This window comes from Perognathus longimembris, chromosome 28, assembly GCF_023159225.1.
Source record: "Perognathus longimembris pacificus isolate PPM17 chromosome 28, ASM2315922v1, whole genome shotgun sequence".
Lineage (NCBI taxonomy): Eukaryota > Metazoa > Chordata > Mammalia > Rodentia > Heteromyidae > Perognathus > Perognathus longimembris.
Window position 1 is genome coordinate 97023457 of NC_063188.1, and position 24984 is coordinate 97048440.

Below are 24984 nucleotides of genomic sequence, written 5' to 3' on the forward strand. Positions count from 1 at the left end.
GGTTTCTGTAGAAGACCTTAGGAATTTGAGTGATATACTGCTTTTCTAGTATGTTTTAGTGTTCTCAGCCTCCAGAGTAGCTAGGATTATAGGCATGGATCATCAGTGTCTGGCACAAAGCCTTTGTTTGAATTCTTCTATTAGCCTTGGGGGGGGATCACTTAATTTATGACTTTCTATCATCCATTTCTATTTCATACTATTTGAAAGTATTTGTAGGCAAGTGAACCTAATCAAAGTGCCTTACCCAAAGAGTAAATAATCCTTTACTCTCTTTGCAATCTAAGGGTACAGTTTTGAGAGTAACACATGGGAATAATGAAGAGAAAGACTGAGATACCCTTATAACATTAGGATCAACAAAATCATGTTAATCGAATGACAGATTTGTATTTGTGTTTCTTATGTGGTTATGTAGATAACTAACATGCCTGAGAGTCTATTGTAATAATGATTGTAAGTATAATATGGGAACTAGATAAGCAGGCAACATTTAATTTGACATGTAAATGTATATCATATTTAGGTAATATTAATTTTAAACAGTTGATTTATATATTTACTCCATGAATTATTATTGATTCATAAATATTAAATTATCAGTTTATGCTCTGGTGAATATCACAGACTACATATTAATTTTTGTACTTTATTGTTTAATTTTATTTGCAAAGGTCATCAGGGGTGTGTGTGTGTGTGTAAGCCAGTCCTGGGGCTAGAATTCAAGGCCTGGTCACTGTCTCTTAGCTTGCTTAGCTAGCAAGCTACCACTTGAGCCACAGCTCCACTACATGTTTTGTTACTTTATTGGAGATAAACCATGATCCTGAGATTTCAACCTCCTAGCATCTAGGATTACAGGTGTGAGCTATGGCACTTGGCCGTCAGTTTTTGCTTTATAAACCTTCATTTAACATTGTCTTCCTAAGGATAAAGAGTTTACTTTATTTCTAAAAAGAAGTTTTATAAATAAAAATAACCCTACACCCTGAATTCCTTGATTCAGAAAAAGTCCTGAATAATTACCTCCTAGAATCTCATTTTAAATATCAGTGACATAAATTTGTACTTACTAAATATATAAATTAATTTCTTCCAAATTTTTATGTTCATTTTTACTTATAAATGCCTTAATTTCACATATATTTAAACTTATCTAAGTAATTTTGTATAAACCAAATCAGAGGCCATGTCTCTCATTCACCAAATGTTTTTACCCCTATTTTGAACAGCTAATGTGAAGGATGACCCAGAGCTAAAAAATCAATATTGAGGGCTGGGGATATGGCCTAGTGGCAAGAGTGCTAGCCTTGAGCAAAAAGAAGCCAGGGACGGTGCTCAGGCCCTGAGTCCAAGCCCCAGGACTGGCCAAAAAAAAATCAATATTGAAGCCCATCATATCATTTTTCAGAATACATTCTTAAAGTCAAGTGAACTCTCAGGTCAAGGGCATATATTTTCTCCATCATTTATTATGTAAACAATTATTATGGCGATACCTGACATTATGTTTAATAAACATGTTTTATTGCCTAGATCATATGTTGTTACATTTAATAAAAAGAAATTATTTTAGATCTGTGAGAAATGTAATGTCATTTTAAGACAATGATTTCATGTAATAGAACACTGAATAATAGAGTATGCACTCCAATACCCACAAACTTTAAGCTGACTGAAAATTTCCAAGCAACAGGATGGGACAAAATAAAAATATTGTTAAGTTTCTGTGTCCTATACAGGTATCCAGATATCTGATGTTTATAATGTACAGGTATCGTGTCCCTATTCAGTAAGAATTTTTGTCTTAGGGAACAGATTTAAGTGCACCAATGCTATTTTTCTAGAGTTGATGTAATAAAACTTTTCTCCTGATGTCTCAGCCCCCAAATGCTTTTTTTGACTTGCTCTTCTTTTTTTGTTGGTCATGAGGCTTGAACTCTGAGCCTGAGCACTGTCCCTGAACTCTTCATCTCAAGTATAGCACTCTACCACTTTGAGCCACAGCACCACTTCCAGTTTTCTGGTGGCTAATTGGAGATAAGAGTCTCATGGATTTTCTTGCCTGGGCTAGCTTTGACCTGTTGTTGTAGGAAGTAGAGCTGACTCCATCTCGACTAGGGCAACATGGTACGAAATGTTGGGGGGAGTAAATTAGGTCAAACTAACCCCAAAATTCTGCTTCTATAAATGGCTTGCTTAACTTGTTTGTTGCTTGCTCTACCCCTGTATCAACCCCCTACATCTGTGCTACACTTTTACCCTTATATACCCCAGCTCGAGGACTGTTAGTGGTCACAGTGTCAGCACCCAAATCTGCACTGTGTCCCTGGCCGGTCAGCCACTCTTTCTTACGATGGCAGTTTCAGCTCCCGAGTCTGTGCTGCGACCCTGGGATGTCAGTTCGCTTTTTGCTTTCCCAGTAAATCCATCTTTTTGCTTGAGGGTTCTGAGTGGTGGGCTCTTGGAGGGACTTGGAATCTCCTCCCTCAAACCCCATAACACTTTGATCCTCAGATCTCAACCTCCTGAGTAACTAGGATTATATGCACGAGCCTCCAGTGCCCAGATAGTATTGTTATTTTAAAAATATATGCCATGGGTACATAATCTAAAATTGACCTTAGCTGTAAATTTAAATCAATTTCAATAGAATATAATTTGAAACAAATGGGATAGTTATTTTATTGCAGTGATAAAAACCTAAGTACTCACTAAGGTTGAGTTCAGCAGATCTTATATTGTCATTGCTGTTTATATTGTAGCTTCTTAAAATAACATCAGTTTCGTTCAAAAAATAAAATTTGATTCACATGTTTATGCAATTATCTAATAAACCAAAGCATCAGGTACATATTAAAACCTAGCACCAGAGAAAGAGAATTAATTTTAATGCACACTTCAATTAGGTATATAACCTGAAATTGTGAAAGAAATTATTCAAAGAAATTCTTAAATAAGCAAATGCTGGCATGTTACCTAGGTTGGAAAAAGCTAAATTAGGAACAAGGACAAAGAGGCAGATCAAATGGAGAAGCTAATCCTCCAAATGATCTGGTTAAAAAGAACTTTGCCTAAACATTGTTTCAGGTTGAACATTACTGGTCTCTGTAACATATTTAGGGCCCTGATGAAATTCATATTGCATCTCTATCTCAAAAGTGGATTTCTCTTTTCTGGATGGTACCAAAATCTTACATATTTTCCCTCCCACCCTCTCTTCATTTCCTTTATTTTTTGTGTCAACATCTTGCAATGTGGTCCAGATTGGTATTAAACTTATGTAGCCTAGCCTAGCCTCAACCTCATTGTATAGCCCAAATTAGACTGAAACTCATACTTCTGTCTTAGCCTCTGTCTTCAGTCACAACTCATTTATTTTTGTATTTTCATTGCTTACTCTTTTGACTCTGTATTCCAAAAAGTACTTTGGAGTGTGAAGTACCACCAGAAATAAATACTGAAATAATGGGCAGAAAATAGATGACATGAGGGTTGCCTCAGGTAGGAGGAGTGTGACAGTGTAAACTCTAAAGGAATTCAGTTATCTTTTAATCCAACTCTTTTTGTTTGCCTGTTTATAACCTTAAAAAAACTGAAAGTTGTCTTCAGGGTGACTCTGATAAACTCTTAATGTAGGATTTAGATTTATAATCCATTTAAATCACCTGGCACAGGGTTAGGCAAAGATTGAGTCTGCAATGAAGAACAGTTACTACCAATTTATTTTGAGCTAATATTGTAATAATCTTCCTACACAAAATTTAGCTTTAAAAATATCTTAGAGAATATGCAAAGTCTAAAAGATGTAGCTCAAGTACAAGGCTGCTGAGCAAGTAAAACTGAGTATGATTTCCAAATTACAGCATATTGATTTGGGTATGGGGTTATTCTCCAGCTCTTAACTCACAAGCTCCTGTTTTGTGTCAAGGGCCAGTGACCTTGCTTCTTAGTGCCTTTCCATCTCAATTATCCTTCTTCAATTATTTCACTATTATCAAAAATTGAGCCTTCCCTTAGTTTTAGAAATTATCTTCTAAGCCAGATGATTAAAGTGTCTTTTGTGTGTGTGTGTGTGCCTGCCCTGGGGCTTGAACTCAGGTCCTTAGTGCTCTCCCTACCACTTGAGCCATGGCTCCACTTATGGCATTCTGTTGATTAATTGGAGATGAGTCTCATGGACTTTGTTGCCCAGGCTGGTCTTGAACCTCAGATCTCAGCCTCCTTGGTTGCTAGGATTACAGGTGTGAACCACTTTTATCCAGTTTAAAATGTCTACTCCATAATAAGAGTGACTGGTGAGGAGTTTCTTGGTAGCAGAAGGGACTATCACCTTTAACTCTTAGAAACTTCCTGAACAACATGTGCATGGTTTGTGCAAGTGTCTATACCTGCACTAGCATAAGTGCACAGCCTCCTTACATTCCTATTTCAGATGGGGATTGCAATTCCAAACCAAAGGAACTGTTAAGATTTTTTTCCTATTATGCACTAAGATCCTTAATCAGTGTCACCAACAAAAGGATCTGGCCCTTGCTCACCATGCCCAGAGCTCTATCTAACCTGCCTCAAAACCTCACTTAAATTATTTCACACGGACAGAATTACAATCTCCTAATGTTCCACATTACCTCGATCAATTTACACTTGGCTTCCATCTGAAACCGCCTTTCCTCATCCCTCATTCTCCTTGTCCTTTCTCCTTTAGACACTGCCTCACTATCTTGCTTGTAAAATAGCAGCTACTTAACTCTAAAAGCCCTAGGTATTGTACATATGTTTATCTGAATTATGGAAGGGAAGGGGAACAACAAAATGGTGACATAAAGGACAAAGGGTGAAGCAATGCTACAGTGATATTCACAAGACAATATGTTGGAAATGAACTATACAGCTGGGGGGAGAGGACAAGGAGGAGGGAAAGTGGGAGAAAAATGAGGAAGTGGGCCACAAGTTTGACAAGAAATGTACTCACTACATTACACATGTAACTGTTACCCCTCTGTACATCACCTTGGCAATAAAATTAAATTTAAAAAATAAATATTAAAAAATCCTGGGGCTGGGGATATAGCCTAGTGGCAAGAGTGCCTGCCTCGGGTACACGAGGCCCTAGGTTCGATTCCCCAGCACCACATATACAGAAAATGGCCAGAAGCGGCGCTGTGGCTCAAGTGGCAGAGTGCTAGCCTTGAGCGGGAAGAAGCCAGGGACAGTGCTCAGGCCCTGAGTCCAAGGCCCAACTGGCCAAAAAAAAAAAAATCCTATTGTCAGGTTCTGCATCTTCTATTCTTTGCCATCACTAGTACTGTTGGGGACTTCCAAAAAGGAGATGTTCAATAAAGGCTTGGAGAAAACTACTAAAATAATAAAAAAGGAAGAGATTTAAGTTTTACAACTTAATTTCTTATAGCTTGACTAAAGTAACCAAATCCAATTATATTCCACTTAATATTACCAGCAATGGGCAAAAAGAATACAGTCAACTATGAATTAACCAATTTATTTTTTCTTAACATTTCATAGTATCAGCTGTCTTCCAATACTTTTTTCATATGTTTGTAAAAAATCCTCTTCAAATGTAGTTACATTATGATATGGTAAAACAACAATTTGCCCATTTAAGGCTAACAAAACTATTAAACTTGATAAATAACAATAAACATGTCATACATTATGTTAAGAGACTGTAACGAATTAATCTTCAAATGAACACTTGCAAATTATACAAATTATTCATATATAACAGGCAAAAAGACAAGTTTTATTTTCTCCACTTCATAGTTTTTTAGATAAACACTACAACTAGAACTTTCAAAACCTTTTGAAAAAGTAGTGAATATAGGAGTAAATTAATAAATATAATTGGAAGTAAAATAAATCTTCAAATAAATGGACAAGCCTTGAAAAGAAAGAACTGAGACATAGCATTACAGCAATATTATACAATAGGAAAATGAAAGGGGACATACATTTTGTTCTCTCCAATTCATACTACTTAGAAGACATGAAAACTCACAGAATGCAACTAAATGTGAGAGGACTTGTGGGACCTAGCATGGGAAGGAACCCTGGCCTGCCCACAAGTGCTATTTTCCTCTTCAGCACTCTCTTCTTTTCTCTCTTCCTCCTCTCTCAAAGCTTGCTCATACAGGAAAGGGAAAGAACTAGGTTCACTATCAGTGATCTTGGCCAAGACCTCCAGGACTTTCATCTTGGTAGTTTCAGCATAGGCTCTGAAACCCCACGTGTACACATAGATGGGAGGATTACTGCCAGGTACCTGGTAGTATTCCAGGTACCCATCCTGTACCAAATCTTTGGTGATGAGCTTTTGAGGCTCCCCAAAAATTAAATGCTTCCTCCCAGCATATATCCCCAATGAATTAAGGAATTCCCAGATCTCTTCCTCACTGGCACTATTGCCCTTCATAAAGATCACACCCAGGAGTATCATCACCAGGCCTGTTTTGGGAAATCTCCATTTGCCACTCAGACTGCTGTCATTGAAGAGGCGTAATTTGTTGATCAGGGTGTAGGTTTCACTCTTGGGACTTATTTCTTTCACCTCAATGCCAAAAATCAACTCGAGGTACTCAGATGCTTTCTTAAAGAATGCAGGGAACTTCTGTTTGTACTTCCCTTTCGTGATCTTCTGCATATCTGCCTGTGTAAAGCACTCATTCCTTTTAAACCTCTCTAGCATGTACTGCATCAATCTATTTGTTTTCCAATCAAGAGAGTCTCTACACAGGATCTGAGTGGAGCATTCCTCCTGAAAGGCTGTGGAACTTTCCTCATCTGTACCTTTATCAACACCCTCTGCACCCACATTAGAACCACTGCAGCAAGCCCCTGCATCCAAAGATTCATAGGATTTTTCTCCCTGAGACTGATGGGAATTACAGACAGAAGGGTAGGTGGGGGGAGCACTCTCATCAACAGGAGGAGGGGAGGGTGGGGACTCTGCCCCCTCTCCTGCAATGTTCTGTGCATCCTCAAGAATCTGTCTCTCAATACGAGCTAGTTGACGCTTGGCACGAGAACGATGCTTACTCTTCTGTCCTCGTGGCATGATGACTAGGGTCAGCTTCTGAGGAGACCTAGAAAAGCAGAAGAAAAAAACTAGACTGAAGGAATGACAGATTGTGACTAGCATTCATTAGTGGGAAAATAAGTTGGCTTTACCTAGGCACACTGCTCAAGTTTCTGCAATCACACTTCTTTAGGAACCTACTAGACTCTTCTCCTGGTCTGGCTCTGTGTCCTGAGAATCCTGTGGAGGAAGTTAAGGGAATCTTAGGTCACTGCATGACACTGAGCCTACTTGTCAGACTATAGTGACTGCAGTGGGGCCTTCATTGTCCTAGATTCTGAAACCTGTAGGTTTACATTTATCTATTTTTGGCAAGGTTTATATCCCGCCCCCCCACCCACTTGCTCTGAAAAGAACATTACCAGCTAACTTCCTTAGTACCAGTAAAGAAGCACATTGACACAACAACATCTTTCAAGGATACTCTGGATTCCTAGATAAGAAAGAAAATGTTTAAGAACCCTCATTGCTACCTGCCTACAGTATGATTCCAAACTAGAGTCATCATCTTATTTTTTTTTTTTGGCATGGCTCGCCAGCTTCCATTTTCTTACAGAGAAACCCCTAATGCCCTAATTCTTCAGAAGGTAATGTGAAGGAGCACATATATCCTTTGATCTGCCTGGACCACTTAGAGAACAGTCCTAGTTAGAATTCCTTATGGCCACCTCCAAACCACTTTTGAGTCAGTTATTACAATTGGTCTCTTTTATTTCCATGGCATATGAAATTTACTTCTCTGATTACCCTATTCTATAAGCCACAGACCAAAACCTTTATTTCTTGAGCCCTCTAGGGGAAGTGAATGGCCTTTGGACTTAACTAAGATACCCCTGGACTTTTCGGACTTAAAGGAGGCGGAGCCCAATATGGCCGTGCTTTCAAGGAATCGGCAGAATGAAATTTTCATACATTCCACAGGATTCATTCCATTTTTAACTCAGATTACTAACCAAGGCCCCTGACAACACTGAGAAGTCTCTCACTTGACTTGAAGCTGCGACGCAACAGCAAGGCACCACACCTTAATATCCCGAGAAGCAGAAGCGGAGTCTTTTACATCTGACGTTCCTCAGCCTGTCCTTCCCTCGCCAGTCCTCAACTTCCGGCCCTCCACTTCCGGTTCTTTTACTTCGTCTGCTCTTTTGGTCTCCCCCCACTTTCGATCTGCCCCTTCCGGTCTTGCCCTTCCAGTCTTCCCCTTCTGGTATTCACCTTCCGGTATTCCCCTCCTAGTCTTCCCTGCCCAGTCTTCCCCTCCCATTGGAGAATTTAGTCCTAGGAATAGAATCCCACATACAGGGCCGTTCTAAGAGAGTTCTGAGAAAAATACCGAAAATTATTTTTTCTGACTTTGTCTCCTGGATGAGTCCAAACAATCCATTTTCTGGAGAATGGTGAAAAAAAAAGATAGATCCCTAGTATAGCAGTCATGCAGATCTTCCGAAGGTTTGCGCCTGCGATCCTAGATGTTTTGGGGAAATGTGTGAGGTTGGTGGTTCAAAACCAGCCCAGGAAGGAAAGTCCGTGAGACTTATCTTTTAAAAGCCAAAAGTGGGGATGTGGCACAAATAGTTGAGCATTATCTTTGAGCAATGAAACTCAAAGCAGCACCCAAGCCCTGAGTTCAAGCCCCAGAAGAGACACATACACATGTGCACACCCACACGCACAAAAGTACTACTAGAGTTGTATTTGGATTCTCCTATATCCTGAATGACACCCTCAAGTCTGTTGTCTTGACTTTTTTTTCAGTGCCGGTCGAAGGGCTTGAACTCAGGGATTGGGTGCTATCGCTGAGCTTATTTTGCTCAGGGCTAGTATAGGATTGCCAAGGCAGCAGTTATCTGTGAGACTCATCTCCAATTAAGCATCAACAAAAAATAGCAGAAAGTAGAGCAACAGTTCAAGCAGTAGAGCACCAGTCTGACAGCATTGTTTTTCAGTACTGAGGGTTGGGCTTTGTTTTTTTGCATTTTTTACTGTTATTGTGAAGATGATATATAGAGTTATTACAGTTACATAAATCAGGTAAAGAATACATTTCTTTTTGAGCAATGTCACCCTTTCCTGGTTCTCTCCTACTTTTTCCCTTCAGTTCCCACCACAAGTTATATAGTTCATTTTCAACATAGTGTCTAGTGAGTATCACTGCTGCATTTGCTCACTCTTTGTTCTTCCATTTCTTTGTTGGCCTTACTCTCCCAAAGACGGAGAAAGGAACAAATAAGACAAAAGGAAAATAATAAAAATAAACAGCAACAAAGAAAAAAAAAACCTCTTGATTCCATTTCCTGGAGTTCATTTCAATAAATATTATTTTATGTGATCAGATGCAAATAGACATTACACCTTTATGTTCCTCTTAGTTCCTAAAACTATCCTTGTTTGGTATCACTCTGTGTGACTGCCTAGAGACTTGTACAATTTATCATGCCTCAGTGTATTTTTCTTTATTTTACCCTACAGTGTCATTACTGAGTTTTGAAGTTAGGATCTTTCACTTGTTGTGCAAATACACTACTGTTTAAGTTACTTCACAGTGCTTTTTGCAATTATTTTTCAAACAAAGCTTCTTGTGGGCTTTTTTTTAAACCAAATCAGTGATCCCGCCACCTCCATTTGCAGAGCAGTTTGGGTTACAGTTATAAATCACCATGCCTTGCGCTTCCTTGATGTAATTAGTGCTTTAATTTTTCCATAGTTGATTTGTCATGATATACTGTGTAAATCTCAAAAGAATGAAAACATGGTGTTTTAACAATATTTTTTCTCTGTGATAAATACTATGCAATTCTATTCAAGGCTTTTTTCTTTCAATTGTGTTCTTAAGGTTCTTAATAGCCATCTCTGTGAGGAATTTGAGCATGTGTTTGTTTTATTAGGTATATTTGAATATTGTTGCTTTTCTGAAAACTATATTTTTCATTACATGTTCCAATTACTGATTTTTGACTAGGCTCCTGATTCTTCTGTGATTTTTTTACAACTATTTTCCTACACATTTAAATCTTTTCTGTACAAATTACTATTTTCTATAAGCATATTTTCATTATCATTAGTATATATTACTTGTACAAAGCAATGGGTTTCACTGTAACTCCCTGCCTGCAATACTGGGAATTGAACTTAGAATTTCGCACATGCTGCGGAGTTGTTGTACCATTTGAGCCATGCCTCTATCCTATTCTGTACATAGCCATTGTGCTTCCCCCCTAGCAGAGATAACAGGCACATATCACCTCACCCAGCCACTGGTTGAAAAGGAGCCTGGCAAACTGTTATTCCTGAGCTAGCCTCAAATCTTTAGTCCCCATCTTCCCCTCCCAAATATCTAGGGATACAGGCTTGAACCAACATAACCAGCATCACTGTGATATTTTTATATATGTATACAACTTACTTTGACTTATTCAACCTCTGTATTATCATCTATTATCTCCTTTTTATCTTCCTCCACATTCTTAATATCCCCTCTTTCGCATTTGTGGGATTTTTTAAATTAAATTCCATGATAGAAAACATATATTTGCCTGAGTCTGGCTTCATTCCTTTTCTTGTAAAAAGAAATTTCTTATAAAAGAAATAACATTTCTTTATCACTGTATACCCATATCACTATTATGTATACCCACAAGTCTTTATATCTGTTGGTAAACACATAACTGGTTCCATAAATTGTATTTGTGAATGTGCCTGATAAATGATATTTAGGTATATCTATAATTAATTTTCTACTTTAAAATTTTAAAGTTTTCCTTAGCATCTATTAATTTTCAAAATATGATTTTAGTATTTCCATACATGCATACACTCTGTTTTGTGAAATTCACCATCTATGAATCTCCATTTCCTCCTTTAAGATAATTATAAATGCTGGGAGCCCCAGGAAGGCCTGTAATCCTAGCTACTCAAGAGACTGAGGGGAAAAAAAAGAGACTGAGACCAGAGGATCATGGCTCAGAGCGAGCCAAGGCAGCAGTTATCTGTGAGACTCATCTCCAATTAAGCATCAACAAAAAATAGCAGAAAGTAGAGCAACAGTTCAAGCAGTAGAGCACTAGTCCTGAGAAAAAAGCTTAAGGGCAGCACGCAGAGCATGTTCAAGATCCAGAACCCTCCCCCCCACAAATTAATTTTAGTAGATTTCATTATCTTTTCATATATGCATATAAAGTATTTTTTACCATTTTCTTTAGCCTTCTATTCTTGCCAATCCTGTACTTAAAAAAATTTTTTTGTACCATTCCTGAGGCTTGAAATCAGGGTCTGGGTGCTGTCCCTGGGCTTCTTTTGCTCAAAGGTAGTGCTCTACCACTTGAGCCACAGTTCCATGTCCAGTATTTATTGATAGTTTATGACAGATAAAAGTCTCGTCTGGTCAGACTGGCTTCAAACTGTGATCCTCCGATCCAGCCTTTTAAGGAGCTGAGATTATATATGTGGGCCACTAGGGACAAGCTCAATCTTTTACTTTTAATCTGCTTATAGAGTTATATTTAAAATGGTTTTGTTATGAACAAATACATGTGTGTTGAAATATGTTTGCTTTGAGTAATTAAATTTAGATACTCTTATTAGTGTGAGCCTTGGTACTGGAGTAGTGTTCCTACAACATACTGAAGAAAGACTAAAAATCTTATTCTTTCTCCTTCTTTCATGCCCATTTGTTCACTATTCCTTATTGCTCTCTTATTATTACTGTCAATGTACATGAGCTCGTAGCTAAATGAGCAAACCAGGAAGGTAACCTGCTAAGGAACTGAATCTTCTGACATCTTGATTTGAGATTTCGCAGCTTCCAGAACTATGAGACTTAAATATATGTTAGGCCTACATTTGTCCTTTCCCTCTATCACTGGCCATTCCACCTTTAGCCTCCAGCAATTTTTTAAGACAAAAATAGACTTGTAGGATTTTATCAGTCAGCTGTAAGACACCTTCTGGGGGCATGGTGTTTATTCAACATTTCTACAACCTGACTAGCCCACCACCCAGGTTACATAAAAATTCCATTGCACTAGTTGTTTATAATTCTGAAAATACCAAAGGCCTTACACTGTAAATTTTTACTTGTTTTCATACAAAACAAGGTCTTGCAGATGGTATTTGAACATTTCCCCCTATTCTAGGGGGTTCTGATCCTAGGGCTTGAACTTGGGGCCTGGTTGCTGTCCCTGAGCTTTTGTGCACAAGGCTAATGAACTTGAGCCACAGCTCCACTTTTGGCTTCTTTTTTGGTAGTTTACTGAATATAAGAATCTCATGGACTTTACTGCCTGACTGGCTTTGAGTCATGATTCTCAGATCTCAGACTCCTGAGTAGCTAGGATTGCAGGCATCAACCACCACTGTCTGGCCTACATTTTCCTTTCAAAATTACATCTTTTTGGCTAAAAACTTCTAAGCGGGGCCCAGCTTGCTACCTTAACATTCAAGTACGCTGTATGCTCTTACAGAGAGTATGTTCTCAATAAAGGCTTGATGAATAAGCATTTAGGAACAATCTAACTTACAAACATTTCTCTTTTTATTTTTATTCATTCAAAGAAAAACTTTGAAACACTTAATTTTACCAAATAACAGTGCAAGCAACAAGAAAACACAAAAATTGAACATGTTTAACTTTTTCCCTCAACTGCATTCCACATTCTTATATTTTCAACAAAACCCCTATGATGATTGATATATTTTCTTATTTGGACCGTTTTCCAGGTTCTGATTCAACCAGGGAATAAAAAGGTTCTGGAGGAGGGATACTGGTAACTGCAAAAGCTTGGGGAGTAGTGCTACACTGGCATCCCTTTATGCTCACGGTTTCATCTTTCTCATTTTTCACAACCTCTTCATAAAGGTTGGAAAAAAACGTGGGGGCAGTTTCATTGATCTTAGACAAGAATTGCAAGACTTCCTCCTTGCTAGTTTCAGCGTGAGCTTGGGGACCCCACCGGAACTCATAGCATGGAGGATCACTGTTGGGTACCTGCCGGGACTCCAGGTACTTCAGCCTCACCAAATCTTGGGTAATGAGCTTCTTGGGCTCTCCGAATACATAGTGCTTCTTTCCATGATATACACGCATCAACTTCAGGAATTTCCAGATATCTTCCTCAGTGGCATAGTTTCCCTTCAATAATATCATAGCCAGGATATTCATCACAAGACCAGTCTTGGGGAAGCCTTTGCCAGCACGAACTCTCCCATTGTTTGGGAGTTTCAGCTTGCTGATAAGGTTATATGTGTCAGAGTTCACTTCTCTTACTTCAACTGCAAAAACAGCAGAGAGGTGTTCAGAGGCTCTCTTGAAGATCTCATCAAAGTCCTTTGCATTGGTTTGGGTGATAATATTCAACATATCACCCTTGGTAGTAAATTGCTTCAAATTGTACTTGTGGAGTAGTAGCTGTTCCACCATCAGAACCTCTTTGGATACATGGTCTAGATGTGTAAACTTAATGAGTCCCTCTTCATCAGAAACGCGTGCACCTTCTTCCGCTGGACCTGTGGAGTCTGTAAGAGATCTAGTGTCAAACACATCCATACAAACAGTACTAACAAATTCTATATCAGAAACCTGTTCATCAGTAGGGGCAATAGATGGAGTAAAAGAACAACCTTCACCCGAAGGAGCCATATCTGGTAACGCAGAAGCACACAACGCAGTAGAAGCAGCAGATGGTGAAGCAGAAACACCCACATCTGTAGGGGCAATAGATTTTGCAGCTGAAATACTCACATCAATAAGTATAATAGGTGGTGGAATAGAACTAACCATATGTCTACCTCTATGAGCTGTGGTAGATGGTGCTTCAAGGACCTGGGCAGTGCTATATGACTCAGTAGCACTCGTGGCAGGTGGAGTAGGCTCTGCTGCTGTCACTACTCTTTGCTCAGCACCCTTAGAACCCTGATCACTGCCTCGGTTCTGGCGGCGTTTCTCACGAGCATGGAGCTTACTCTTCTGACCACGAGGCATGGTTACCCTTATTAGGGACAACAGGAAATGCTGTGAGCAGAACAGATGGTTTTACAGGCACCTGGAGAAGAAAAAATAAAATACCAGAACCATGTTCCATAGGTAGTGTGAATTGGATTTAACCAAAATCTCTTCAGCTTTCCATGAGAGCATTGCTCTGGCAATTCACATAGCTGCTATTCTAACTAGACTTACCTCAATCTGGGTAGTACCTGCTTCACCTCACCAATGGGTCTCTGTACACTAGAGTTTTTGTTTCTGTTGGATTAAATATAAATAAGTAATTAGATATAAATAAATGTCAGTCTCAGGATGATAGTCCTGTCCTGGAATTTTCAGGATTGAGTAGATGGATGGGCTTATGATTATCCATTCAATGGTGAAAGGTCCCCTTAAATTTTCCTTTAACTTCTAAATCCTTCACTTAGGATTCTTTCTTTTTTCTATCCATCTCATAATACTCCTACACAGGATATGATAGCCACCTTAGCATCCCATAACTGTACAAGGCTTTGAGTAAGGAATGAGTTGTTTACTACCTTCTTAAATGTGGTGTAAACCAATGGTCCTTACTTTATCACTGAGGTAAGTCTAGAAATATGTTCAATAATGCTTTAGGCCATCTCCTTTCAACTAAATTCAACAGAACTTTTTTCCATCCCTCCCCCAATGCAACAGGAAGAAAGGAGTATAAGCTGCCTTATCTGAAGCTTCCCTATGCTGACCTGAAAATCCTTCACTCTGACTGAGGCCCTCAGTTTACTGAAACCATTCTTGGAGAAGTTAGCCCAATAGCCCTGCTTTGGATCTCTCAGGACTAATAGCAGGGGTTGTCTGTGAGCTACCTCACTCTTCTGAAAAGAAGAACCTTGGTTCTGTCCTTGAATCCCTGTGAACATAGTACTCCTCTTTTCTCCCGCTTTTTCTATGTCTTTCTCTTTCCCTTTGGAGACGTAAGGTATTCTTTCAATACTGTGTTTTTAATACTTAGGAAGTCTACCAATTGAGCGAATCTCCAATCCCGGTTACTATTTCTTTTTCTGCCAACTATCCTTTAAGCCAAAGCCCTCAGTTGTCCATACCAACACATTGGGGAAAAAAACAAAAAGCTAACCTTGACTGACCTCCACGGCAAGAAATGCCACAAGCTAAAAACAGAGTAGTGTCCATGCAAACAACAACAACAACAACAACTATGGTTTCTTGCCTTTATTATGTTGTTAATTTTCTTGAATATTCCTGATTGTGCCGAAACGGAAATGTTTCCTTCTTTATCCCATATTCCCGGGACACTAAACGCGGAAGTGGGCAAGAGCCCGAATGGGTTACGTCTAATGGCTTCCACCCTCCCCTATAAGCAAGGACAGGGCTTTTGGGGAGAAGGGCTACTTTGTTTAGGTAAGAAGCTTCTCTCTGTATTTTTTAAGTTCCATACCTTCGCTTCCCCTAGAAATTGAGCCTTCTCTCAGTCCAGCTGGCTTCGGCAGTCGGAGCTTCACCTCTTTCCGAAATGGCCTCTCCACAATCAGGAAGTGGGTTTGGCCACCACCAAAGAAAGTATCCTAGGGAGAGACTGACAGAGGAGAGCAGCAACTTTGGCGCCCCCTCTGTTCTGGGGGATGTGACTGGCCATGTCAGAACATTGCGACTTGATTGGTTCTAGAGTTGAGATTCTTCCGTATACTCCTCCGTCTGCCACTCCCCCTTAAAGTGAGACCTTGAAATTTCTACATTTCCTCTTTCTGAAGTTACCTGGCCACCCAGGTATGGCCCAAGATAGAGCCGCTTGACAAGAAAGTATAAGGTCAATAAAACCACAAAAAAGAGATGCATACAGAGAAGGGACAGGGGAGAGAGTGATAGCCTTTTTTTTTTTTTTTTTTTTTAAAAAAAGGTATCCGTGGCTAATGCCTATATTACTAGCTATGCAGGAGCCTGAGATCTAAAGATCATGGTTCAAAGTCAATCCGGGCAGGAAAGACTAGTTACAAGAAAAGCTAAAGCAGAACTGTGGCTCTGTAATAATAACCTGGCGGAGGAGGAGGGGTAGGGAGCCCCGCCCCATGTTGTTGTCATTGCCATGCGCCACTGTGGAGTGTAAAATGGGATCCCGCCCCACGTTGAGGGGATGGGAACCACCACCTCCAGACTGCAGGCAGCAGGAAGGATCTAAGGGGGCGGGATTTTCAGGGAAAGAAAAAAAGAGGCACAGAGAAAGCAAGGCGCCAGGAAGTGCCTTGTGTAACTGAGCAGTTCCCGGGTTCCCCTCAGGCCTGAGGGGAGCCCAGGCCTGCGGATGGGGGAAGCCCGAGCTCTGGGCCTGTGGTGCCAATAGGCCCGAGCTCGGGCCTATGGACTGAGGAGGCCCGAGTCGGAACTAGCAGCAGAGAGAGTCCCGAGTACAGACGAGCGCCTAGGAAGGCCCGAGTCTGGGCCTGCAGAGAATGGAGGCCGGAGCAGCCTAGCTCTGGGCCGGAGGAGAGGAGAGGACTGCAGAGCCGAGGCCTGCTGAGAGCCAGAGGCCCGAGGAGAGCGGGCAGAGTGGAGTGGGAGGGGAGCTGAGAAGACCCCGAGGCCTGCAGAGGGGCCCGGAGACTGAGGTCTATGGGAAAGTCTGAAGCCTAGTGCCTGTCAAAGCCTGAGCAGACGCAGAGAGCGGAGCAGAAGGCCATGGAGAGCAGAGGTCTGAGGAGACCAGAGGCCCAAGGAGAGCCATGTTCAAAGTGGAGGCCCTCGGAAAGGGAAGCGGCTTGTGGCAAACAAGAGGCCTACAGAGACACATATAAGAATATTGCTGTTTCTTTATTAGCCATTTGAATTTGTTAAACCTTTTTATTGAAAATTCAAAAAAAGCAAAATTCAGATGCTGAAATTTTAAACTCCTATGTAGTGACATTAGAATATGAACCCTTGGGAAGATAACTCATTTAAATGAAATCATTAGGATGAGATCTTATGATGGAATTAATGCTTTTCTAAAAAAAGGACCAGAATGCTTGAGTGCCCTTTCCTCTCCCTCCACAAAATGATAGAGCAAAAAGCCTACGTCTACAAGGGAGACATCACCAGAAATTAAATTTGCCTCTAATTTGATCGCAAGTTTTTTAGCCTCCAGACACCAGGAAATAAATGTTTGTTGTTGAAGCCACCCCATCTGTGGTATTGGTATGGGCACCTAATCTTAGTCAAACCAATTTTAATATAAATAATGGATAGACAACCCTTGACATGGTGACTAACCACAGGATTAAATGAGTGATAGTTTTTTTTTTTATAAAATCAACATAATGGCACTTTCTCCTATGGATATTCAGTTCTCAGATCCAGAATAGGTTACAAAATAGGAAGATAAAGTATTGGCTTTATCAAGTAAATTAGATTTTTCTATCCATCTATTTCAGAGGGTTTTTTCACCATCTGAATGCAGCTTAGAGCTAGAATTTTCTCAAGGGATGACTTCTTTGGTGCATTCAGTCTACCTTGACCTCCAAACTGGCTGTTTACATTTATTATTTCCCTTCAAAATCTAGCATTCCTTAGAATTTTAAAATTAAAATAAACTTAATTATTTCCTTTGTAAGCAATAAGACCTTCAGGTAAACATACAAAAACACAGTGACTTCTGTGCATCTCATCTGTCCATAACACGTTGTTGCTAGTACATTGAGACAATGGAAAAGATGCCAGCCCTTCTTCCCCATTACAGGCTGATTATATGCCCTCATATGTTAAATTTGTATTCTCTGTAACTCAGAATATGGCCATATTTGGGAAACAAGAGCTTTCAAAAGGTGATATGGTTAAAATGAAGTACCTTGGTAGGCCCTAATGCAATCTGACAGGATTGTCACCTAAAGATGTATACATACGCAGAGGCCTCCTTGTAAAGTGGCAGCAAGAATCCAGCAGCTTGCAATCTGAAAAAAATAAGCCTCTGGAGAAACTAAGGCATACTATGAGAATGTAACTGTCTAAGATAGATGCTAATGACTTACATCTATGATCCTGTTTACTCAGGAATTTGAGATCTGAAGGATCTTGGTACAAAGGAAACTTGGGCAGAAAAGACTTATGAAATTCCTTCTCCAAAATTGTCAGTAAAAAGCCAGGGTAGAAATGTGTGTCAAGTGGTGAAAGACACAAGGGAGCATGTGGTCCTTAGCCTCAAACCCTAGTACTGCCAAGAAATATTTAAATGGAAAGATTTGTCTACCATTTAAGCCTCTTAGACTATGGTATTTTTGATAGCCCAAACAAGCTGATGCATTGTTCTAAATAGAAATTTATTCGGGGTTATGTATGCTCCTGGAAAATTTCTATTTTTTTTTTTTACTTTCTTCTTGTTCTTTCCTATTCTTTTTGTTTCGGGGGAGAGAGTGGGGAGCAGAGGGTAGTGTGCCAGTCCTTGTTCTAGAGCTCAGGGTCTGTGTGCTGTGTCTGATATTTTGCCCAAGGCTATCATCCTACCACTTAAGCTACAGCTCTACTTCCTGGATTTAGGTGGTTAATTGGAGATGAAATTCTCAGGCTTTCCTCCTTGTACTGGCCTTGAACAGCAATCCTCAGATATCAACCTTATGAGTAGCTAGAATTACAGGCATGACCACAGGCACCCAGTCCCAACCAGATTCTGAAAACCATTATCAAGATGCACTGTATTCATAAACTGACATATTGAATTAAAACCTCTTTGTACAAGTTAAAGATAATAAAGTTATAATACTAAAAATATTATATAAGTAAAAACATGTTTTGCCAGGTGCAAGTGAGTGCTCAAGCCTATAATCAATCACCTCATACAGAAGACTGAGATCTGAGGATGAGGATTCAAAGACAGACTGTCAGGAAGGTATGAGGCTCTTATCTCCAATTCACCACTATAACCTGGAAGTGGAACTGTGACTTAAGTGGTAGAGAACTAGCTTTAATCAGAAGAGATCTGAGTTTGTCTGAAATTTGTCCCTCACTAGCTATGCAATATTGGTATCATACTTAACATTTCTGCACCCATGCTTTGTTTATGGAATGATATCTATCTCATAAAGTCATTGTGAAGATTAAAATGTACACAAAGTATTTTATAGTTATCATCTTGAGATGAAGCCCAGATTTTCAACAATAAAAATCAGTGTACTTGAAAAAAAAAAAAAAGAAAATATCTGAGGGACAGCCTGGGCCCTGAATTCAAGGCCTAAGACCAGCACACCCAAACAAAAAGCATGCTATATGGCCTGAAAGTCCAAAGGTAGGCAAGGAATTTCTGCAATGCACACGCATGTGTGTGTGTGTGTGTAATTTTATTTTATTGTAAAGGTGATGTACAGAGGAGTTAAAGTTACATAGATAAGGTTATGAGTAAATTTCTTTTTGAACAGTGTTACCCCTTCCCTCATTTTCTCCTGCTTTTCCCCCAAGTCACCTACCCAGGTTGTAAAGTTCATTTCCAACACAACTCTACTTTTTGGTGTTTAATTGGGGAGTCCATAAGAGTCATATGAACTTTCTGCCCAGGTTGGCTTTGTAACTGGAATCCTCAGATATTAGTTTCCTAAGTAGCTAAGATTACAAGCATGAACCAACTATGCCCAACTTGAGTTTAAAAAATTGCATGGGACTTTAAATCAGAAGTTTTAAATCATAGCATTATAAAGGTTTTTCATATATTCCCCTATCTAAAGGTTATAGTTACATAAGTAAGGTCTAATGAGTAAACTTCTTTTATGAACAGTGTTACCCCTTCCTTCATTTTCTCCTGCTTTTCCCACAACTCAACTACCCAAGTTGTAAAGTTCATTTCCAACACAGCTCTACTTTTTGGTGTTTACTTGGGGAATCCATAAGAGTCTTATGAACTTTCTGCCCAGGTTGGCCTTGTAATTGGAATCTTCAGATATTAGTCTCCTAAGTGGCTAAGATTACAAGCATGAACCAACTATGCCCATCTTGAATTTCAAAACATTTCTGGGGGGGCTGGGAATATGGCCTAGTGGCAAGAGTGCTTGCCTCGTATACATGAGGCCCTGGGTTCGATTCCTCAGCACCACATATACAGAAAATGGCCATAAGTGGCGCTGTGGCTCAAGTGGCAGAGTGCTAGCCTTGAGCAAAAAAGAAGCCAGGGACAGTGCTCAGACCCTGAGTTCACGGCCTAGGACTGGCAAAAAAAAAAAAAAAAAAAAATTCTGGGACTTTAAATCAGAGGTTTTTAAATCATAGCATTATAAAGGTTTTTCATATATTCCCCTATCTAAATACTCTATCACATTTGTTTGGGGAGAGAACATGATTAATTAAAAAGGATTCTAAACAGGGTATAAGATATCACAGGAAGTGCACACACTGCCCAATAGTAACTGTACCCCGTTTGCACAACACCTTGTCAAAAAATTTAATTAATATTTTTTTAAAAAAAGATAATCTGAGAGAATCCCTCCTGAGAATAACCAGTACAAAGATGAGTGGTAGAACCCTCAAATCTGATGTCCTGGGTTTAAACCCCAATTATCAACAAAAAAGAAAGGAGAAGCCAGAGGCATAGGGTGGTTAAGTAATACATTCCCAGCAAAATGGCAGAGGCAGGACTCAACCAAGCACTCTTTCTCCAAAGCCTGTGTTTCTCGCCATTGGTAAACAAAAGTGTCATCCATCTGCTTTTCATCTGATGTTAGCAAACTGTCATCGCATGAGTTGGAAGGATTTCCATAAAGGCCTTCGGATGGCAGGCAGTCCATAGTTAGCAAGTCTTTGACACAAAATGGTGGGGAAAAAAGGATTCTAAATACAAGGTGAAACCAAAGGAAGATAATCTTAGGAAAGAATCACAAGGGCTCAAAAGCTATGTGTATATGATCATATAAAATGATGCTTATCAAAATGAATTCCAAGAAATGGAAATAAGAGTTTTTTTTATTGTACTGTTCAAAGTTTTTTTTTTCACCTTGGCTTCCCCCCCACACCCGTTTTGTTGCTGTATTTTATTTCTGTACACTTTGTCTTGTATATAAGTTTATCTGATTTGGGGAGGGGAACAGGAAGCACAGAAATTGTGCAACAAAGGATGATACTTACTAGGCACTATGTTGGAAATGAACTACACAACTTGGGAGGATGGGGGTCAAGAGGGAAAAAACTGGGAGAAAATGAGGGAGGGGGTGGCACTGTTCAAAAAGAAATATACTCATTACATAACTTACATAACTGTGACCAACCCCTGCACACAATCTTTACAATAAAATGTTTTTAAAATTCTATGAGAAGAGGTTGGAAATGTATCTAGCATCCCCAGTATTTGAACCTTACAAAGATGAGATCCTTACATGATGTCTGTCGAATATTGGGGACAATTAGCAAGTCTTTGAATTTTAAAGATTTAATAATTAGAGATACAATTTTTTTTTTTTTGGCCAGTCCTGGGCCTCGGACTCAGGGCCTGAGCACTGTCCCTGGCTTCTTCCCGCTCAAGGCTAGCACTCTGCCACTTGAGCCACAGTGCCGCTTCTGGCCGTTTTCTGTATATGTGGTTCTGGGGAATCGAACCTAGGGCCTCGTGTATCCGAGGCAGGCACTCTTGCCACTAGGCTATATCCCCAGCCCTAGAGATACAATTTTTAAAATATAATTTTCTCCCTTTTCATAATCAAAGCTATGCAAAGTACACATAATTTCACTATACCTTAGAATTAACAAAAAAATGATCAAAACCAATACTTAAGATTTTTTAAGTTTATTTCTATTATTGTATGATCCCAACTATTTTCTTGTGAGCTGTTAGGCATTTTCAAGAATACCTTTTCAATGATGCTACATGGTATCATCTAGGGGAAAACACTTAAGATGATAAGAGTTGTGGAAAGGCTGCTGGATGTGTAAAAGTAACAGAATTGTCCATAGCATTACTCCTGGGTCTGGCTTTTCTTATTTGCTTTTGCTCTCTCTTCTATGTCTTTTAAAGCTTCTTCATAATGAGTTGAAAATTTTCTAGGATCATCATTACTAACCTTGGCTAAAAATTCTAGCACCTCCATCTTGTTAATTTCCTCATAAGCCCGTGGGCCCCACAGAAATTCATAGCACGGAGGATCACTGTTAGGTACTTGCCGGTACTCCAAGTACTGCAGTCTCACCAAATCCTCAGTAACAAGCTTATGGGGCTCTCCAAACACATAGTGTTTCCTCCCTGGGCGCACATGCATTGTTCTTAAAAATTTCCACAGTTCTTCCTCAGTCGCATGGTTACCCATCATGAAAATGACACCTAGAATAGTCATGACAAAGCCAGTCTTGGGTAAACCATTGCCTGCATAGATCCTTCCATTATTGGGGAGTTTTAGCTTGCTCACTAGTTCGTACTGGATATTGTCTCTATTTGCTTCTTGAATGGTAACCCCAAAGAGAAACTCCATATTTTGAGAAGTAGTCTTTAGGATCTCAGCAAATTCGTCTTCATCGATAACACCAACAAAGCTCATCAGTTCTTCCTTGCAAATAGGCAGTTGCCTTTCAAACTTGTAGAGAATAAAATGTTCCATTAAGTCTACCCTGTCATCTGAAAAATCAGTGTCGTAGGTTTCAGTGTAGTCTGTGTCTGTGGAGGTACTTGGCTGTTCATCATATTGTTGGCTCTTTCTACGCTTACTAGCTCGGTTGCTAAGGAAATCTGCAACACTTCTGGTGGGGCTTGGAATAGTACAAAGCTCTTCAGGAATGTCACTTGACCCAAGAACAGATGAGTTCTCCAAACCTTCCTGTAGATCCTCAGAGGAAGGGCAGGGAGTTTCTTCTTCGGTTGCTTCACTTGTCTGTGCTTCCTTATGTTCAGATGAGGTTTGTAGGGTCTCTTGATGTTCTTCCTGAATGTGAAGGTTGTTCTTTTCTAGAGACATGACAATTGGTTAATGGAGCCACGCAAAATGATAGATGTCGATAACACATGTAAGCCTTCAGTGTGGAGTATCTGTCATGGCAGTAAGGAAGGCTGTCTTCGCAGTATTACAGGAGGGATCGCCAGAAGATTCTGTGGAGTTTCTGATGTCTCGACTACCACATCCTGTCTGGGAACTGGAGAAGAAGTTACAGTAAGCCTGAGCCGGCTATCTCTGTGCACCTGCCAACCTTGCCTGGTGCATGCCCTGATGACAGGTCATGGTACCCATATCCTCTGTTACACTGAAGTTGACATCATAGACCTCCCTGAGGCCCATGAGAAGGGAGCACAAGGGAGAGCTTTCTTGTCACCCCTAGATGTTCTTGGTGCTGACTACTGCCAGCAAATTTTTCATCTAGGCATCTTTGAGGGAATCATCAAACTTTACACCGAAAATACAGTGGCACATAGGTCTCTGGTTATCGACCCTATCATTTGAACATGGTTATACATTCAGACTACCTCATTCCAAGCTTCAGCTTGAGGAAACTTCCCATATTCTTCAAAAGCCCTGGGTGTTTGCCATCCCTCTAGTTTGTGGTAAATATTCCCCCTTGATGCTTGCTTCTAAGCCTAGTATTAACTAAATCCTGTTTCCTTTTTATCCTGATGCTTTTACTCTCATAGTAATGACCAAATTAGCCGTTAACACTCCCAGAGGTGAGAGTCCTCTTCGTTGACTCTACCTATCCTCAGCCTTATATGGCTTAGAGTAACAAATAGATAGTATGATGTGCCCCCATTATGTGATGTGTATTTCCATTAGTTCTTTCGGTACTTACAGTTCTGAGTTATCCCAGAAATCTTCACCCTACCCACTTGACACAGATACTACTTTGAGCAAGTCTCTCACTCCTTGATAACATCATAAAAGAAGTTATGTCACATGTTGCTACCAGTAACCAGGTATCCAAGGGCTGTCATCAAGGGCAGAATTTTGTATATGCATCTTAGCTCTAAAGTTTCAAAGCTACTCATTCTTCACTCAGGATTCCCACTGAGTCCAATCTAGACTCTAAACAGAATTCTCTTCATTTCTGCCTCCTGAGTAGCTGTGTAGTTGGGGTTATAGACAAGCCAGCTCAAAAGGCCTTTTCTTTACATTATCATTAATATTGTTTTTCTTTATTTGTTTATTTTTTCTGTGGTTGATTTTAGTTGTGACATACAGAGTCCTTAACTTGGGTGTCATCTTTACTGTCCTGCACAAAGTAGTAAATTTCTAAAATATATAAACATTATTCATATGTAAATCTATGCACAGCTCTGAGACTTGAGGTTTTATGATCATTTCCAGAAGGAACTTCTGATGTTTATTTTTCCCCCATAGGTATATTTTGGATCTTTTTTATTTTTTAAAGTTATATTTTCTATGGTATGTTCATTAATTACTGATTTTGTTTGAACAGGATCCTTATTTTCATTTACTGGTCTTACAGAATAAGTACATAATTTTATGTACCAACTACACTCATGTAAACATTTTTCATTAATATTGGTATACACATTATTGGACTTCATTGTGGCATTTTCACACTTACATGTAACATAAAATGATTATATGCACCCTTTTATTTTCCTGTCCTGTTCTCTCCCATATCACCTTCCACATCCATAATAGTACTTCTTTCAGAGTCAAATTCCTTTTTTCTTTTTGAAATTCCACATGAGAGTAAGCATGTGGTATTTGTCCAAGTATCCATTGTTTCACTTAATTGATTATCTCTTCTCACATCTACTTTCTTATAAATGACATAATTTCATATTTCTTTATGGCTGAGTAAACTCTTAAGTATAATTGTCTTCACAAATTCATGTAATGGTAATAACCTGGACTGATTCCATAAATTGGCTAATGTGAATGATCCATAGTTAATACAAGAATGTAAATGCCTCTATTGTAAGGTACTTTTTCTTATTTAAATTTTCAGTGCTTATATTAGTTATACAAAATGAGGTCATATTTATATTTCTATATGTGAATGCATG

General features: G+C 39.5%; 4 protein-coding genes across 4 annotated transcripts in view; all 4 read right to left on the reverse strand.

Annotated features, from left to right (window-relative positions):
* Window positions 1-4685, reverse strand: part of LOC125343221 (melanoma-associated antigen B18-like) — an 86416-nt gene extending 81731 nt beyond the window's left edge. Inside the window, exon 1 of the mRNA XM_048335486.1 lies at window positions 4632-4685. Within this exon, the coding sequence (XP_048191443.1) occupies window positions 4632-4685 (54 nt within the window). The remainder of the gene's footprint in view (window positions 1-4631) is intronic.
* A 1343-nt stretch (window positions 4686-6028) lies between these two features.
* LOC125343222 (melanoma-associated antigen B4-like) lies at window positions 6029-7075 on the reverse strand. The gene has a single exon (XM_048335487.1). The coding sequence runs from the start codon at window positions 7073-7075 to the stop codon at window positions 6029-6031; it is 1047 nt and encodes a 348-aa protein (XP_048191444.1).
* A 5716-nt stretch (window positions 7076-12791) lies between these two features.
* LOC125343223 (melanoma-associated antigen B3-like) lies at window positions 12792-14072 on the reverse strand. The gene has a single exon (XM_048335488.1). It carries the CDS (start codon window positions 14070-14072, stop codon window positions 12792-12794), a length of 1281 nt encoding a protein of 426 aa, XP_048191445.1.
* A 7892-nt stretch (window positions 14073-21964) lies between these two features.
* LOC125343224 (melanoma-associated antigen B5-like) lies at window positions 21965-22954 on the reverse strand. The gene has a single exon (XM_048335489.1). The coding sequence runs from the start codon at window positions 22952-22954 to the stop codon at window positions 21965-21967; it is 990 nt and encodes a 329-aa protein (XP_048191446.1).
* Window positions 22955-24984: the final 2030 nt, after the last annotated feature.

Bases quoted from the DNA above. Each gene is read 5' to 3' on its own strand.
- LOC125343222 (XM_048335487.1), bottom strand. From the start codon at position 7,075: ATGCCACGAGGACAGAAGAGTAAGCATCGTTCTCGTGCCAAGCGTCAA.
- LOC125343223 (XM_048335488.1), bottom strand. From the start codon at position 14,072: ATGCCTCGTGGTCAGAAGAGTAAGCTCCATGCTCGTGAGAAACGCCGC.
- LOC125343224 (XM_048335489.1), bottom strand. From the start codon at position 22,954: ATGTCTCTAGAAAAGAACAACCTTCACATTCAGGAAGAACATCAAGAG.